This window comes from Labrus mixtus, chromosome 7 (genome assembly GCF_963584025.1).
Source record: "Labrus mixtus chromosome 7, fLabMix1.1, whole genome shotgun sequence".
Lineage (NCBI taxonomy): Eukaryota > Metazoa > Chordata > Actinopteri > Labriformes > Labridae > Labrus > Labrus mixtus.
In genome coordinates this window covers 19,031,469-19,049,046 of record NC_083618.1, presented here as the reverse complement: position 1 = coordinate 19,049,046, position 17,578 = coordinate 19,031,469, and the positions used below count along the sequence as shown (strand labels likewise).

General features: G+C 41.4%; 2 protein-coding genes across 10 annotated transcripts in view; one reads left to right on the top strand and one right to left on the bottom strand.

Moving 5' to 3' along the window:
- The window catches only part of LOC132976879 (SAM pointed domain-containing Ets transcription factor), a 217,033-nt gene that overhangs the window by 125,410 nt on the left and 74,045 nt on the right, over positions 1-17,578 (top strand). The gene's annotated exons all lie outside the window — the stretch shown is intronic.
- Positions 1-17,578, bottom strand: part of anks1ab (ankyrin repeat and sterile alpha motif domain containing 1Ab) — a 43,695-nt gene that overhangs the window by 15,612 nt on the left and 10,505 nt on the right. For 8 of the 9 annotated variants that reach the window (XR_009673744.1, XM_061041093.1, XM_061041094.1 and 5 more), the window contains exons 2-5: positions 15,036-15,108; positions 6,613-6,728; positions 2,234-2,332; positions 1,061-1,207 (exon numbers count right to left, since the gene is read on the bottom strand). Coding sequence is in view for 8 of the 9 variants with exons in the window: in XM_061041093.1 (XP_060897076.1) it covers positions 1,061-1,207; positions 2,234-2,332; positions 6,613-6,728; positions 15,036-15,108 (435 nt within the window). In the remaining variant the exon portion in view is untranslated. Of the gene's footprint in view, positions 1-1,060; positions 1,208-2,233; positions 2,333-6,612; positions 6,729-7,434; positions 8,294-15,035; positions 15,109-17,578 lie in introns of those variants that run through there. The other variant, XM_061041100.1, reaches the window with a different exon arrangement.

Below are 17,578 nucleotides of genomic sequence, written 5' to 3'. Positions count from 1 at the left end.
CTGCATACTGTATGTCTGGCTACTGCTGCTGCAGCTGTTGCAGCTCTCTGCCATTTTGCCACCGCTGTCTTTGAACTTATCGCAAAACAAAACACACATGGAAATGTGCGGATAAGTCGGAAAAATATGATCTCTGTAAAGAAGCTAATCACTTCTCAGACGCGGGTTATCAGCCACGTTCGAGCCTGTTTGGATTGTCTGGTAGCCTGTCACAACATAAACAATGTATTTGTCTACACTATTAGTTTTTACTGCTTTAAGTCTTAAACTTTAACAAATATAATATCAGCACATCATTGTAATCAGCTTATAAAGGCTTTAACATCAGTAGTGGCAAATTACCCCAAAAAATATATCAATCAATATATTAATACCACTTTAGGAGAAACTTGATGGTCTCTGCAATGAAGTGGAAGTAAATTGTGTTTCATTCCACAACAAATAAGGCATTTCAGATAAGTAAAAAAAATAGACTTTTTTATAGCATATGCCTTAAATGTCTTTCCTCTCCTTTTATCATCTTACAAAGGCTCAGAATCTCAGGAATCCATGGGGACACCACTGCTTTAGTCTGAACACATACAAACTCACTAACGGACAAACCAACCGAATTCAGCATCATTTCTCCATCCCTTTCACAAGTTTATTCCACCAAAAATGATTGCTTTATAAATAAAAATTGGCATACAATTTTACTTTATTGCCAAGAAGATTGAAACGAATCGTAATCCCCCGTCATCGATCACCACATTACTCTTCAATTTAGATTGTATCAGCTAAGTATCTACTAATTACTAAGCGATGTTTCTGTTGTAATTTAATGCAAACACTTTCATTATTGAGCATCTCTCTGTTATTTCAGGATTGTTTTTTTAAAAAACCTCTTAATCTCCAACGTGAGCCATAACTCCGATAAGACCACTCTATGTGAGACCACTCTGTGACACCTGGTCCTGAATGTCTCTAAGAGCTTTAGAGACAATTTAATTCTCATTCCATCATCCAGAAGAGGCCAGAATCCAACACAGTCCTGGATAAAATAAAAGAGACAGCTTCTTACATTGACAATCTCCAGCTCCCACAGGTTCTTCACACACTCCAGTGTGCGGTAGCCACTTGAGAGAAAGTTGGGCAGATATTCATGCAGACCCAGACCATCTAGCCACGAGGCAAGAGATGTGCTGCCATCACAGCCCAGTGCTTTTACCTGCAGTGAAGGGAAAGACAAATGTAGGAGAGTAGCTACTGTAACTGTCTCTACGGAAAAAGGGACTTGAAGTAGGAATTAAAATATTATATAATTGCTTAGAAATGCTGTTCATAAATCTACTTTTCCTAACGTTTTTTCTGAAATCACCATCACATCAAAACTGTGTAGTCAAATACTTTTGTTCTTGATTAAATGCCTGAAAACCCAATGCTACTGTAAAGCAGCATACATTATACATTATTTAAAAATGTAGCACGCAAACTTCCATCTATGCTTTATATATAATACATATCAGAATCGGATTGGAAGTACTTTTAAACATACAAGGAATTCAACTCTGCTTTTTGGTACAATTTGTGCGTTTACTGTCATTCACCAAAAACTCCAAGATAAAGTCCTTGAATGTTTTAGGCTCCATAACAGAAAATGGGATTCTGATTTAGTTCTGAATGAAGCCAGGGAACACAGAAATTCCAAAGAGGGTTTAAGCAAAGACACCCCTTTGGGAAAAAGGAAAATAACCTTTATTGTGTATTTGTTAATTCAATGAAAATGCTCTATGGTTTCACAAGTCAAGCTAAAACCCAAGAATGAAGTGAAACCCAAACATAATGGCGATACCAGTCTTCTTCAGGATGGGACCTGTCCATGTTTTAAAGATTTTCATAATGAAATAGCCAACTGAGTAAAGAACTGTTACTTTTTTACAAAGGAGAGTTCCTTGTGTTTTTCTTCCCTTTTGAAGTTAATGTTCAAACCTTCCAATTATATCGATTTTTTTGCCTCTAAGTGTCTGTGGTTAAAAATGGTAAATTATGGACTGTTTATTCTTGGGTCATTGCTATTCAGGTAAACAAAACTGCATTTGTATTTATCAACATCCACTAAAACCTTGTTTTCCCCTTTACTGTTTATTTTGCTTGCCATTATTTTGATAAACATCCTGAAATGTTGACCTCCTCCTGAGACCCTGTCAGTCACTGCTTCTCCTCAGTGCCGAGGTTAAGTTATGATGTTAAGTACCTTGGGCAAGCTGCGTGCCGCATGAAGGATTTTCTTTCTGTGTCCTGGGTCGGTGATCCCCATGTCTCTGAGATCCTGGTCCTCCATCACGTTACTTCCCTGCACGAGCACAAACGCAAGAGACACACACAAGTAAACGCATTCACGCACAGGCACGCACACACACACACACACACACACACACACACAGAGCCATACTCAAACACATGCAGGCAAACATTCACACACACACACAAGCGAAGGCACAGAAACAATACACAATAGGGACATACAACAGTACAATATATGAAAATAATACCGTAATACTGTGAATCATGAAGTGATGTACATATCTGCACACTCAGCAGAGTCTTCACATGAAATATAGTACTGACATACATACATGAGGACATAGGTCAATCAAAATATCATGACTTGTTCTACAATGCAACTACTACTTAGGCATAATGATAGCAGTGCAAACACACTCATTCTTATGAATTACACACATGAACACACAGGCAGAATATGCACACAAGCAGAGTGGGAGGACAATGAAGTCAAATGAATTGAGCATGCCAAGAGTAATCAATCTGATCTGGTGCGACTCAGAGGGAACAAAGCCTTCATAGCTGCAGCAGCATCTACTGGATCTCTGTGCGGCTGTGTTTCGTTGAGGCAAACCAAATTCTCAAAGAAGAAGTGCAGAACATTGCACTACACTTTGTACAAATTTCTTAATTTAGAACAACGAACAACAATCTTTTTCCACCTCCTGAAATCTCCCCTGACAAGCAGATTCTTGTCTATTTCATGTAGCCGTACATATTTGCCGCTCCAGCTGCTTTGTCATCTTATTCCGGTTTACAGGCAGGAATAAAGATACAAGGAGAAACCCTGAAAATGTGGAGCTAAGCGTTTTTTCCCCACTGGGCTGCCGCAGATTGATTCTTCCCGGCCAAGAATGTTAAAATGTTCTGTAGTCTTTACTCAATCTGCTCTTACTGGATTGGTTTCAGAGCACAATGCAGCAGTGTTCACAGGCCTGTATCAGGGTGCAGTCTGGAGATTACTCACTGATCGCGAGAATAAAGGTCAAAATGAGGCAGGGTCTGATGTAAGGGAGGCCCAAAATAGACTCTCCACTTTTATTAACACGGTTTGAAGTTTGATGATGCCTCGGGAGACTCTGCAAACTTATTATTTCATGCTGCATTTGAAACATGTGACGGGAATGTATGGTTCAGTTCTTACATAGCTTATGAGCTATGGTGGTTTGATTTAACATGATACGACTTGCAGATGCAGCCATGGTAGAAGTCCTTCATCTCTCTAAATGCACTCAGTTAATGCAACAGTGAATTAGAATTGCTCTGCTGCTCTGCACCACAGAGGAAGTGTTTGGGAAAAAAATCTAATTTTGTGAGTTTTTCAAGAGTCAGCAGGCGTAATTATAATCTGGCAAAAGAAGATGTAGTTAATGTGTAACAATATGGATGTTCAATTCTACATTCTAACGTTTTAGAGAGAGCAGGCTGCAGGATCTGATGAAATATTAATGAAGGAAAGATGCAATGTAAATGCACGATGGGGAACTTTCTTTTGCCTCGTTTCAACACAAGTTAGGAGATCAGAGCATTCTGATGTTCAAGTCCACTGAGATTGATCACATCTGAACATGTCCAGCACATTCTGAAAGGGCAAGATATAAAACATTCACCATGTCTGCCTGACTACTCTGACCTTTCCCTTGTTTGCATCTTCTACATCCTTGTAAATATCCATGGGTAATTTGCCTTGTGAAGCTAATGATTTATTTCCCTGATACATCAAGTCCCGAAGACACATTACTTGTGGCGTGAAAATGAACATCAGAATGACTAATGATCCATAGTCTTCTTCAAATTATATTCCAGAGATCTCCAATGTCAGAATCTTGCAACACAATAAGATTAAAAAGTTGCACTGTTTTTTATTTAACAATTGTCTGAATAATGTGTAAGGCAATGACATACACCAATACTTTTAATAATAAGCTTGATAATTATTTGATACCTCGGGCTAAATTGGGCTATTAAGAGAAATGTTGCATGTCATTAAGCAGGACTGATTTATGGCACTGGGTTTACCAGTGTTGTCTTTTGGTTAGGGGTTCAATTTAGTGCATTTGTGAAACAATAGTATTCAAGTTCTGACTATAGAGAGAGATTATAGAAAATCCATACAAATTGAGAATCGAGGAGGATAACAATAATAATAATTTTAATATTCTAATATTAATATGATGAAATCATAAACATATTTTTTTTGATAAAGGATCTTTGGGGTCCAGGTGCTCCTTTGGTAAAGGTGCATTGCATTTTTTATGAATGCATGATCATTGATTTGGTAAGAGCCTAGAATCCTTTGTTACATACCATTCCTGTTATCTTTTCAATGTGTATGTACGTATACATTTACAAATCAATATGTGTTAAAGAGTAATAGTACCACTGTTAGTTTTAAAAGCCAATTGTTCCCTGCAGAGGTGTAGTAAAAAGACAGAGAAGACGGATGCATGTTGTGTTTCAGTAGCATAACGATCGGTTGAATAGGCATAAAAAAGCTGCTGTGTGTTCATGTGAAAAAGGCATGTGGAATCCAAATCAATCAGGGATGGGCGGGTTGCAAGAGGGGTGGTCATGGCTAACGGAGAAGGGGGAAGAATTTCATGAGCTTCATTGGAAGCCAAATAATTTAAGTTGCTTGGAGTGAAAAGCAAAGTTATGTTTGTCTAGTTTTGCTTAAAATTGATCCAAACCTGGATTAAAAAACGATGATTTTATCTGAACCATGGTTTTGGTGATGTGTTGCTACAATATTTCTTATTTGTCTCTGTCTGAGAAACTATGTAATGACGACTCTGTCTCTTAATACCATACAGTATATTTTGGCATTTGGGTACTGCAATGTCTTGGTGCCTTTTTGTTTGAGACTTACACCAGCCATGATGATTTCTCAGCATCCATATCATATTGTAATTATTTAATCTGACTATATTCTCTGAGGTGAAATACTACTGCTCAAGTCAAGTTGCAACCTTTTGACAGAATACAATCCAGTTGTGATAATTTAACTTTTTGTGGCATGGAGTATGTGTGCAGGTGTGACATGGTCATAGAACGACTATTATATGTGACCTCACTAGAAAGAAAAACAGACCAGAGAGCAGCGGTCCTCCACTGAAACACTTTGCGAATACAACCACTTTCCCTCTGAGCTTACTGGTCCCACTTATCTCAGCTCAACTGTGAGAAACTGATGTAACATAACAGCCTATTGTGCTAATGCAGCTCTGTGGTCTGAAAAATGTACACATTTGCCCTTTGGGTCTAGTTATTTACGGTGTACTGCCATGTTTTTCAATGTAACATCACCTGAGGATTGAAAACGTAATTGTGTTTTCTACAATCATAGCTAAATGCAAAATCAAGTTCCCTTACACACGCGCTTTTACAGGAAACATGATAATGCTTTTAGTCAAATTTTGGACGTACTTTTGGCTGCAGTTAAATGAAATTATCAATATGTAATCATGCAGAGGCGTTTAAAAATGCAAAGCATCATGCAAAATGTGTCAATGCCTTTCAGAAACACTAATCTGTCTGATCATGTCTTCTAATCCATCACAGCGGACAAATAGCTTTCCATAATTTACTTACTACTCAAATGATACATTTAGAAAATAAATGTTTCATCAAAATCTAAAAATCTTGAGTATTCAGTGCATAAATACAGCATTCGAGCACGCTGCTGCAGTGTAATTATACACTGTGCAGTCTTAACAAGACAGTCTCATAAGCACCACGAGCAGAGCACTATTTGAAGAGGATTTAATGAGATTTGGTGATCAACCATGCAAAAAAGTATTTAACTAGAAACTAGAGTTTGTTTAGACTGAGGACAGTTTGTGCAGGTTTATCTGGGTCAAGAGAGGTCAAGTGAAGTGACAGTGAATCAGAAGATTGGCTATTCAATTGTACAGTGAATGATATTGCATTATTGGGAAGGGCTGAGTAAAAGGTAATAGGTTTTGGTTGTCATTTGTCTTCCCTTTGGTGAGAGCCCATAGTCCTTACAGAGATTCAGTTTGAGGCCATTCATCTTAGCAGGAGCAGGAGGAGCATTGCACAGAGGTAAGAGAGGAGTTATGAAGGGGGAAAGGAAGGGAAAGGGTGCAGGGGAGAGTGAGAAAAAGGAGAGAGGGAGGGGGGGGTGAGTGGAGCCACTGAGAGACATGCAGAGGGTGAGAGAGGAGAGCAGTGACAGAAAAAGACGAATGCAACTAGGTTGACACAGGCAGAGACAGGGTGATGTAAAGTGGCAGCGACCCCTGAGCTGACGTGCTGCAGGTGACTCACCATGAATCGTAGGTCGTCGAAGCCATTGAGCAGGAACTTGCTCTCGTACTGCGGCAGCCCCACGTGCTCCAGCCACTCTCCGACCGGCTGGTCCAGGGCTTTACCACAGGCCCCATCTGCCGAGAGAGGGAAGCGCTTCAGCAGGGAGAAGCCGTTCAGCCGGTAGCAGCGGCACTCAGAGGACGACACATGGCATTGCCACATCATCCTCGGCCAGCAGAGGCAGAGCCGAGTGCAGCAGCACCAGGCGGGGTGGGGGGGAGACAGGGTCCAGGCCGGGGGTGAGGGGCTCCCAAGGTAAAGGCGGGGGCCCAGCTAACTCAAACACAGGAGGAGGGTAGGAAGTGCTGCAGGCCAAGCTCAAGCCCTGCAGGGGACTGACTAGGCTAATATACACCCACTGGTGTTAGTGTGACTGACTGGAAATGTCAGGCGAGGGTGGAGGTAGTGCAGGGAAGGAAGCCCATCTGAAGCTTGGTAACGTTAGTTATGTTGGATTAAGCCACTACGGCATCTTCCAACAAACAGGGTTCACTAAACATTCCTTTAGTGAGCAGATGAGCGAGTGTTAAAACAAGTGTCTAGCTAGTCCATTAACATAATACTACTGAACACGACAAGTCAAGAGAGTAAATAATTTTCAGGCTTAGGAAAAATGGAAATATTATCATTATATCAGACATTTTCATACATCACAAATGTTTACTCTGCTAAAATTATCCCCGCCTAAATGTTTCTAAAATTAGAAATAACACCATCAGGGTATAACACAGAAATATTCAGTTCCCCCAAAAGAAATCTGTCAGTGTTTTCACCACATACTTGTAAAGCTCTGGCTGAGTCCCATGGCTTCATTGGTCAACCTCTTTGAGAGCTAGGACACGGCTCATACAATGAAGGCAGCAGCATTCTAATGTACTGTTGAGGTACTTGTGTTATTTCTGATCAAGGAATACACATTTGATTAAAATACTTCTCTTCCTTACTCCAGACCCACAGGGAGTACGCTCAGGTAGACATATTGTAAGATCCTACTTCAAAAAAAGGAAGAAACGTTGGCTTAGGATTTCCACAGTGATACCAAACTCCTCAATTCATAATAAAATCCAAGAATAGGTTCCTCGATAAAGCTCCAGGTAAGCTGTCTACCAGTGAGAAAAACCTTGTTGTCCTTGGTGGTGCCAGTGCTTCCTGCGCTGCCCAGCATTCACACTCTTCTCCGGGCTGCTGAGGAGAACGTGCCTCTCATCTCTCAAAGCAGTAAATCCAGGTTCAGATCCAACAGACGGCAGGTGAGCCTCTGAGACTCTGACTGCAGGACCACAGCTAGCTCCTTCCTGAGGCAGACGCCCCCCCAATCCAACCCCAGCCCACCTGGTTCTTCTCCTTGCTGGGTACAGCTAGCAGCCTGTGTGCTCAGGGCAGAGCTTTGCTGCATCCCCTGCCTGTCTGAGACATGCAGGCAGCGCAGATGCAGTCACAGCAGCTGCTCCTGGCTCTCACACGCTACCCCTCACTGCTCGCAGGGCATAACGTCCTGACGCCGACTACTTCTACACAGGAGACCTCAGATCTGCCTCAACCTCAGCCGCTGCTGCCGCTGCTGCTGCTGCTGCTGCTGCTGCTGCCACGTCTTTCCCACATCCACAACAGGCAACGGACTCAGTGATCATCCCCCCCCTCTTCTCATCCAAGCAAATCCCTCAAGCTCTTCTTTTTGACTCCCTCCTTCCTCACTCTCGTCTCTCTCTGCTTTCTTTCTCTCGCTCTCGATCTCATAACCCCATTCCCATAGTGTGTGATCGCACTGCAGGGTTGCCGTATGCTGCCTGATGAAGTGGGGTGCTGCTTCACGTAACCACTTTCTCTCTCTCTCTCTCTCTCTCTCTCTCTCTCTCTCCCTCACTCTCCCACTATATCAATTCCCCTCCCTCTGTCTCTCTCTTTTTCTCTCTCTCTCTCTCTCTCCCCCTTTCTGGCTTGCACTCTCTCTCACTGTCTCGCTCTCTGCCTCTGGTTCTCAAACACACACAGACAGATGCACACACTCTTTTTCTCTCTCTTCACCATCTATCTCTCTTCTCGTTCCATCTCACCCCCCCTTTCTTCCTCATCCAAATGCACACACATTCAGTCTTCTCTGTCTTTGTCTCTCTCTAACCTTACCCCACCTCACCCCGTCTCTCCCTCCACTGCACTGATTAGAATTGCACAGAGGCACTCTGATCTTGCCAGTGCAGAAAGGACACCACCATCAGAGGCAAGGAACACGCACTGAGAGCCTGGAATCACAGTCTTTTCTGGAAAGGATGACTTGAATGTAAAGGGATGGCTAAAAAGAGGATCCTCTTCTGCAGGAGGAAGGCCAGTTTTTTTTTTTAAGCTAACAAAAAACCTTCCGAAGCCCCTGCTTATAATCAGATGGCTTTAACTCATACATCTTACTTTGATGAGAGGACAAGGGGGGGCAGCATTGACTCAAGTCAGCAGAAGTCTCTAATTCACTTGTACAGGAGATGAAGAACAGGAGAGGGGCAAAGACACACCATCACACTTCGAGCCTTGTCTTCTTACAGAGTCATAAAGCAAGACAGACAAAAAGGAAATTCCATTATGTTCTTCCAGATGCTTGCGTCAAATCAACCATTTGAAGCGCACAACAGAGGATACTTACTGGTTAAACAGGCGAGATAATGTAAAATTTAGATTAGGTTTGGGTAGAAGGGATCCACAAAAAAAAAAACAGCGTCATTAGACTCTGAAAGAATGGTAACAGTCTACTCAGGGAGTGGTAGGCTTTCAAATCCACCCACCTATGCAGGGTTGCTGGATGCGTCCATCACTAGTGTTATCTGGGTACAGCTGCAGGCAGAGCGTAATTATGCAGGCTTTCAAGCTGCTTGCAATAACCTCACACACTCCCAGATGGGCAGTCAGTAAAGCAGTCAGGGCAAGGAGAGGCAATGCCAACAGAGGGAGGCAAAGTGACGGGCTATTGATTGAACCTTCCCCCGTAATTGGCCCGCCTGTACCCCTGTTGCGCTGGCGTTAACGAGCAGGTAAAAGGCCAAGTTCGGTCTCCCTGACCTGTCCACCAGGACCACTGCACATTGCTTGTTATCAGGAAGAGAAGCTGCTGTCAGGAGTGCTCTGACGGAGGAGTGAAATGATGGATGGATGGAAGGAGCGAGAGAGAGAGTCAGGAGAGGGAGAGAATGAGCAGATAAGAGACAGGAAGAAAAGACCACTAAGGGAGGGAGGTGAAGAAACATATGGGCGAGATAAGATGGTAATAGAACGTAAGAAGGATTGAAGTGGACTAATTATGATTCACAACCTGATCCCACAACTCCTCCTTCGTCATGCTCTTCTCTCGAGCCTCAAACCAAAGTCAGCCCTTGCACCACAATATCTAGACAAACACTATTAAAACATACCAGCCACCTCTCCAGTTACTTCCATTCATTTAGGAGAGTAACACCTCCCACAGTAGTAGGATTTAATTACTGACTGACAGAGTATCCACTACTTCTCCTTGGGGGGGGAACTGGGACACTGTCTTATCCTCTTTTAAACAGACCAAAGCTGTCAAATCTATCCGAGTGGGTCTTTGCTTTTTGAGAACTGCTTGGTCTAGACTTGACTCCGAGGAGCGCCCGGAGAGACTTTTTCACAGCTGAGGAGGAAGAGGTTGTGCCGAGATAAACACCGTGCCTCTTTATCAGGGCAGGAGAAAAGCACTAGCTCCTTGTCAACACACCCAAGCACTGAAGAAAATGAGCCGCAAAGCTGAATTAATTCAGGGAAACTGAGGGCGGACTCTTTTCCTTTGAACGTCAGAGTGTGCCTGTACACAAACTGAGCTGATGCCTCCTGTGTGCTGTTAGCTGAGCTCTCTCTCTCTCTCTCTCTCTCTCTCTCTCTCTCTCTCTCTCTCTCTCCACTGCCTCTGTCTGTTTAAGCTCATTTACTCATTGCTCTCTTAGCACACAATCGAGGCACTGGTGACGGGCACACAACACAAACAACCTCATCCTTGAGCAAGCAGGGTGACACTGAATTGCAGGGCTGGTTTTTCAGTAGCAACAAAAATCTGGTGTTGAGATATCTGAAGATGAATAGCTGTCCTTGGCTGCTGATATGAGAGGGACAATATACAAGGAAAAGGGGGCTGGAGTAAGAATACACAAAACAAGTATAAAGGATAAGGTTTTCCCTGTTCTGTCACAATAGAAGATAAAGAGACAATTTAGGTTTTGATCTTTGTGCAATCCCCTTCCTTTCTCTTTTTGTCTTTCTCTCTTCCTCTCACAGTGACAGCTCTACAGTGTATCTGATTGTTCTCTTTCAGATCGTGTTTTTTTTTTAAATGTGACCTCTTTACCAAGCAACACCTACAAAAACGGCAACGAAGCCATCCTCGCAAACTCAAGATCCTCTTGTGCACAATCTCAGATTAAAATCGGAGCAGCATCTGTATGACTCAGCTGAATCTGGGACACTTTCGGTGTCTATTAATAGCACACACCTATACATGTATGTGTGGAGGGGGGAAAAAACAAACACAGAACATATTGCCACTTATGTAACATGGAATAGCCTCAGGTCTGAATGGTTAGGAAAGCAAATAATATAAGAATGCCTGGGTGTTCAGGAGGACAAGTAACAATTAAAATCATAAATTAGCACTGCAAAAAAAAAAAAAAAAAACTGTTTTGCTTCAGGACTGCTTAGCTAATATATTTTCTCCGTTTAACCTAAAATAATCTTGTGAATAATACTAATAGAAAAAATGTATTCCACGCTTGCTTCTAATGAAATGGATTTATATATGTAAAAGGTTGTTTTGGTTGTTTGCTCTTTTTATTTATGAAACAGCTTTGAGCTTCATTTTGTTTATGAAGGAGCTTCATCATCAATGATAGCTTTAATCTTATTATGAACTTACAATTCAAACATTTTCATTTACTATCACATTCAGGTATTATTTATCCCAAGGATTGACTAAATCAGCTCTCTTCAAACACCTTATCTATGTGTCCATTTCAAGAATACAATTTGATTTTGATTAGACGTGATTGCCTACATGTCTATGTACATTTATGGCCGCCGCAGTATATTTCCAGAAAATATTTCCTGAGTCCTTTTTTTATCCAATAAGATCGATAAACAAGGAGACGATCTGAACTTGTTGTATGTCTTTGAGGTACATGTTACGAGTGGTGTCATATTGTGCTCTGCAGATAATCAGAGAAAGCAATTGTTTTGTGCAGCTGGTTGCAGACGATGTTATTCTGTACTCTCAGTTTTGGTTACGTCATCAGTAACAAGCCTCCCTGCAAGCCAATCGCCCGTTGTGATAACGGCATCATGAGGGAAACTTTTTGAAATGGAGGTGTGTAGTTTGAGCGCATCTATCAAAAAAGTGTGTGAAGATTGATGAAGATTGTCAAAGGTGAAGTGTGTGTGTGTGTGTGTGTGTGTGAGGAAAGCAAGATGAGCAAATTAAAGTCATTTTTTTTTGCTTAATTAAGGCAAAAAGCACAATATAAACATGATATAATGACATAATATAAAGCCTAATGTGTATAGTCTAATAGTTTTTTTTTAATTAAATATTTTCAAGAGGAAAACTAAATACCTCCCCCCTCCTGGCCGTCACCACCACCTCAGGTACCATCATTCTGATTGAAACATTGAACCAGCGTTTACTTAGCTGCAAACTATTCTTTACCTTTATCTAGTTAAAGTCTTGTACATCAGTATTCAGACCTTGTAATGGGAGTTATGTAAGATGGAATATAAATACCTCTGGCACTCTGACACATAAAGCGTTAAATGCTGGTGCAGCAATTAAAGTCTTAACTCACCTAATTCCAATGTCATATCTTTTCTCTTTTTATTAGCCTTTACTAAATTTACTTTCATCACGACTACACTTTTACAGTTTCTGTTCCTTCTTAAGCTCAAGTGGTTTTTACGCTTTGCTGTGGTCAGCAGATTTTTAATCCATGAAGGTCCTTCACATTACTAATTAAAATATTATCTTGAAAATCGGATGAGGCTGTGAATAGGCCGTCGTGGACGAGCTGTTACACAATACAGTGTGATGAAACCACCTTATGGCAGAGTATCTAATGGAGGTAGGTTTACACTGTAGCAACTCTGGAGTGTAATCTAAACAAACTGAGCTGCTGCCAGCTGGCTTCTCCCTCCGCACCGCCTGAAGGACACCTGATGAAGCGTGCTTTCAATTCAGACCCTATTGAGATACATAGTAACTCCAGGAAAAAATGTGACAGTCAGTGAGTTGCATTTAAAATTAGATTTTCCATAAAGCGGAAATATTGTGAGTGAAAATAACAACAGTAATGTGCCAAACAAATGTCAGCTTGAATCTCTGTGATTTATAACAAAACTACTCTCCATCTCTTCTGAGGATTTATTTGAATACTAAACAGTAGCTCTTGGAAGAGCTGCACACAAATGCAATCAGATAGAGGGTGAATAAAGTTTGGTTGCTGCTGACGTTATGTAAACATTCAAATAGGGCTGACCTCTAAAACTCAACGATACAAGTCAAGAGTTGAGCATTAGCTCGTTGAATTTCTGCATTTTATTAGCGTTGTCACTGTCCACTAGCAATGCAGGAAAGCGTAGCAGCATGACAGGTTAACGTCTGAAAATGACTAAAAACACAAAACCAACTGTGATGGAAGCGGTTACGGATGATGCTTTCCTCATGCATGAACGACTAAGGCCTCCCAGCTATACTCATGTGTGTTTGCTATTTTGAGTCACTCTTCTCCAGTTGTGATGTAAATTATGTCCACTAAACCACTTTTGAGCCAGATGGTGGTACAACCTCCTGTACTGCTTGCAACTGTGACTGACTCTTCAGGTGACAATACTGGAAGCAGCACAGCAGGAGAGAAACTCCAGGGTGGTGCTGGGGTTTATAGATGACCATGAGCAAGAGTTAAGAGAATATCTGATGCAAACAAGTAAAAATAGGAGACCCTGAGTGTCTATAGTAAAGAACATTAAAGGTCCCATATTATGTTTTTTCTGGTTTTATATGCTCTTTAGTGTGTTTTCCAAGTGTCCTGTGCATGTTTAGGCACATCTATGTGCAAAAATTCAAAGTCCGCGGAAACGCGGCTTCTCCCACTCCTCCTGTTAGCTGTAGCATTAGCCGCATGTAACGCTCGGTTCTAGCCCCCCTCGATAAAAATTTGTCAGTGCGGCGTCATTGTCAGTGTGAGATCACTGATCTAAGCCCATTGGCTCGTTGTGGCAAGCCCTGCAGCTCATGTTGAAATTTCCGAGACGCGTGCTGAGCAACTGACCAATAACGACAGAGCGGATCAGCAGACCAATCGGAGCAGACTTGGCCCACGTGGGGTCTAACAGTGTGGGCTCAGCAGAGCGTAGCTGACGGACTCAGAGCGTAGAGGGAGCAAGGAGGAGCAGTACATGAAAACAGGCACTTTTTTGGAACATTAGCTATTGTGAACGTACAAAAGTAGGTACATAGATTAAATATACGAACCCCAAAAAGGGCATAATATGGGCTCTTTAAGTTATTTTATAAATATATTTTTTTGGCTGATCTGAAATTAGATCTGATCCGTGACCAAAATCTGTGATGTGATCTAAACTGTGAGATTTGTGATCCGTGTCACCTGTAAATTTCACCAGATGAAGGATTACAGTCATCAGACATCATGAAGTCAAGAGAGAAACAAGGTGAGCTTCAATCTCCCCGCAGCTCGGCTCACAGCCCCCCTAACAGCCGCTACAGACTGTCTCGCTGAAACTTGCTTGATACAGTGTTTTTCACAAGTTTTAATCACCAGTTATGTTTTTGTTTTTGGAGAGGAGAAGAGCTCTACTGATAATTTGTCTCCCGATAGAACTTCTCTAATTAATAACCTTACCAGATCAAATTATTTTGAGTATAAATAAGTGAAAATCAGAGCTTTTAAAATGTGTGTAAGACAGCCCAAGTGCATATCAATTACCATTACTATGAGGTTCAACAAAAAAAAAGTGTCTGGTTTCTTCAGGCCTCTACATGTTAGGAAGAAAATCTGAAATAATTCAGCATAATCAAACCACATGACATCTCATTAATCTCATTAAGCATAGAGCAAAATCATGATCGGAAATTCTGTAAAGGGTACATCCCTACACAAACTATGCAGAGTATTATCAAAGCAGCACCGAGGGCAGGTAAGAGCTTTATAAATGGTTAATGCATAACACTCACTCAATCCCCCAGACCCACTTGTCTTTTTACATTAACTAACCAATAAGTTACACAACACATGGTTATATCTCTGGGAAAAAAAATCCACTAAATTCAGTATGAATTAAATGTTCCACCAGCAATGGAAATGTAATAGTTTGAGAAGCTTTACCTGAACTTGGTGTGGGCTGTTTCTTTTTGGACGTTTCGATGCCTGCTCCAATCAAGTTCATGATCTTCTCAATCTGTTAGAGAGAACAAATATAAACCTTTAGACAAAAAGGAATGCCAACAAACTCTTGCATAACAACTGAATACAGAACAGTGGGCATTCGATGTTGATATTCACTCAGTATCTTTAAACGCTTGCTATTAATTCAACACATCCAATGAACTCCTATCTAGCCCTCCTCCTTTCAACATATCAAAAATAAAAACAGTAAGACTGGAGGAGTAGTGCTGGGTGAGGGGTTAGGGGAGAGAGGCGCTGCTGGGAGAATTGGGAAGATGTCCTGGATAACAAGTAACATTCAAACGCAACAACTCAGCAAAAACACAACAAGGTGATAAGGTGAATTACAACCCAGAAGCTTTTAAAACGCCAAACTGTTTGGGCCTATTAAAGACAGCCTTGTATTCAAGTCCAATCCGACCCTCCAGAGATTCAGATCTGTTTCTGACTGCTTCTCTGTGAGGATTTGATTGCCCTCTCAGACCTGTATTATTTAAGCTTCACAGAATAAGGCAACAGTTTATTGCAAGGTTAGTTGAGCACAATGCTGCATGCAGGAGATTACAGAGAAATTCAGAGCAGAGTTGTTTAGGGGCTTAGAGCCACGGCTGTTTATTCAAATAGTCTCTGACTTTCTATGCGAGCAAAAATACATTTCCAGGTGGTTTACTTTTGTTTACTTTTCTTGTCAGCTGAACAATCACAAGTTCCAACAAAGTGCTTTTGGTGCAGTACATTATCAAACACTGTTGGGGCTAAAGCAGGACATGCAATGGCATTTTGCCCCAGTTTAGTGGAAAAAATGTTTATTTTTTTCGTGGGGGGGGGGGGTCCCTTGCCAAGTTTTATCAAAATATCAAAACCACTCTCATTTCTGTCAGTTAAATGAGAGAAGTATGACAGAGGGTGCTTTGTGACTGCACTATAAATAACTTCCTGTGTGAACAAATCTTGATGAATTCACTTCTACTCTGATAAAAATAAGTGGAAAGACCAAATTGTTTCCCATTAGGAATTGCTTGCAGGTCAGGGTCACCGGACATTTACAGTACAGGACATGACAGCATGATTGTGCACACTCATGTAGGAAGTAGTGTGTGCAAAGAGTTGTTTCTAATGTCTAACCTAAGCTTATTGATATCAACAGTGTTGATAATGATATTAGACACTTTTTAGTTCTTTCTGCGAGTTAGATGAGAAGATTTGATAGCACTCTGAGAGTTGGGAAAAGTCAATTGTATTGACATGTGAACCTGTCTAAAGGGAAACACTAACGTTGGACAATGATATTCTTGCAGGGGAGCAATGCAGGAGCAACAGCATGAGCAGGCTTTTGAAACTCACAAACCAAATCTTAAAATAAACACACAAAAAAGCAAAACAAAATAAAGACAAAAGTCAGTTTCTTTGCGGCTCTGATGCTCCCCTGCTCAAACAAAGTCTGTGGGGTCCATATAGCTGCTGTTTAACTAGACACGTGTGGCTACATAGTTTGGGTTTAACAAGGAGGGTGCACATGTTATCTTCCAAAGAATGTCCTGAAATTGGATGCTCTCAAATCCCAGATAAAGAAGAAGACTTACAAAGTCTCACATTTCTGGTGGAAATCTGATAAATAAAGATCAATCAATGACTTTGTGTAGATATTCTGAGGCTTTTTGCAAAAAAGGATCAACACAGAGCTCTGTACACGACACAACCTCAGAGTGTTCATGAGAAACAAAGTTGTTTTGCAGCACCGTTATCCCTCGCTGGATGCAGATGGGTACCCTCCCTGTGTGAAAGGGAGGCAAGCTCAAGGTCGCACGTCAATTAGGAACTTACTGACATGGATACTTTGTACCAGGGAGTTACATTGGATAGACACAAACAGAGATACTCTGATACATTCAGGTGGACACTTTTACTGACGTGATTGAAAGAAGACTAAAATGGTTTAAGAGGACAGACACTCACTATTAGGGTTTAAAAGGACACCCTTGTTCCCATTACACATTTTAAACTGAACTTAAATGATTGATAGTTGTGTGGAGGGGGCTTTTAAATTCCAGCGTTGGGATTGCAGTCAGTGGTCGATGACTGTCAGGTGATGGCAAGTGCTGGATAATGCCAGCCCCGTCCATTTGCCAAACCCTAGTCTCTTTCATGAACACCCAAGACCTTAATGATGATGGTGACAATGGGTTTTATATTATTGATGATAATGATGATAGTAATGACGATGGTTTGTTTGATAACGACGATTTTTAAGATGGTTTCTATACTGATTAGAGCTCTCAAGAAACTGCAGTTAATCTTGTGCTTTGCCTCTGTGCAATACCTGTCGGCACCTGTGTGTCCAATCGGACTCAAAGCTGATCGTTTGCACTAACTTGTTTCCTCTTTTCTAGATCCTTGCTTGTGTTGTTCTTACTCTCTGATGTACGTCGCTTTGGCTAAAAGCATCTGCTAAAAGAATTGAAGAATTGTAGAATTGTCCTCTG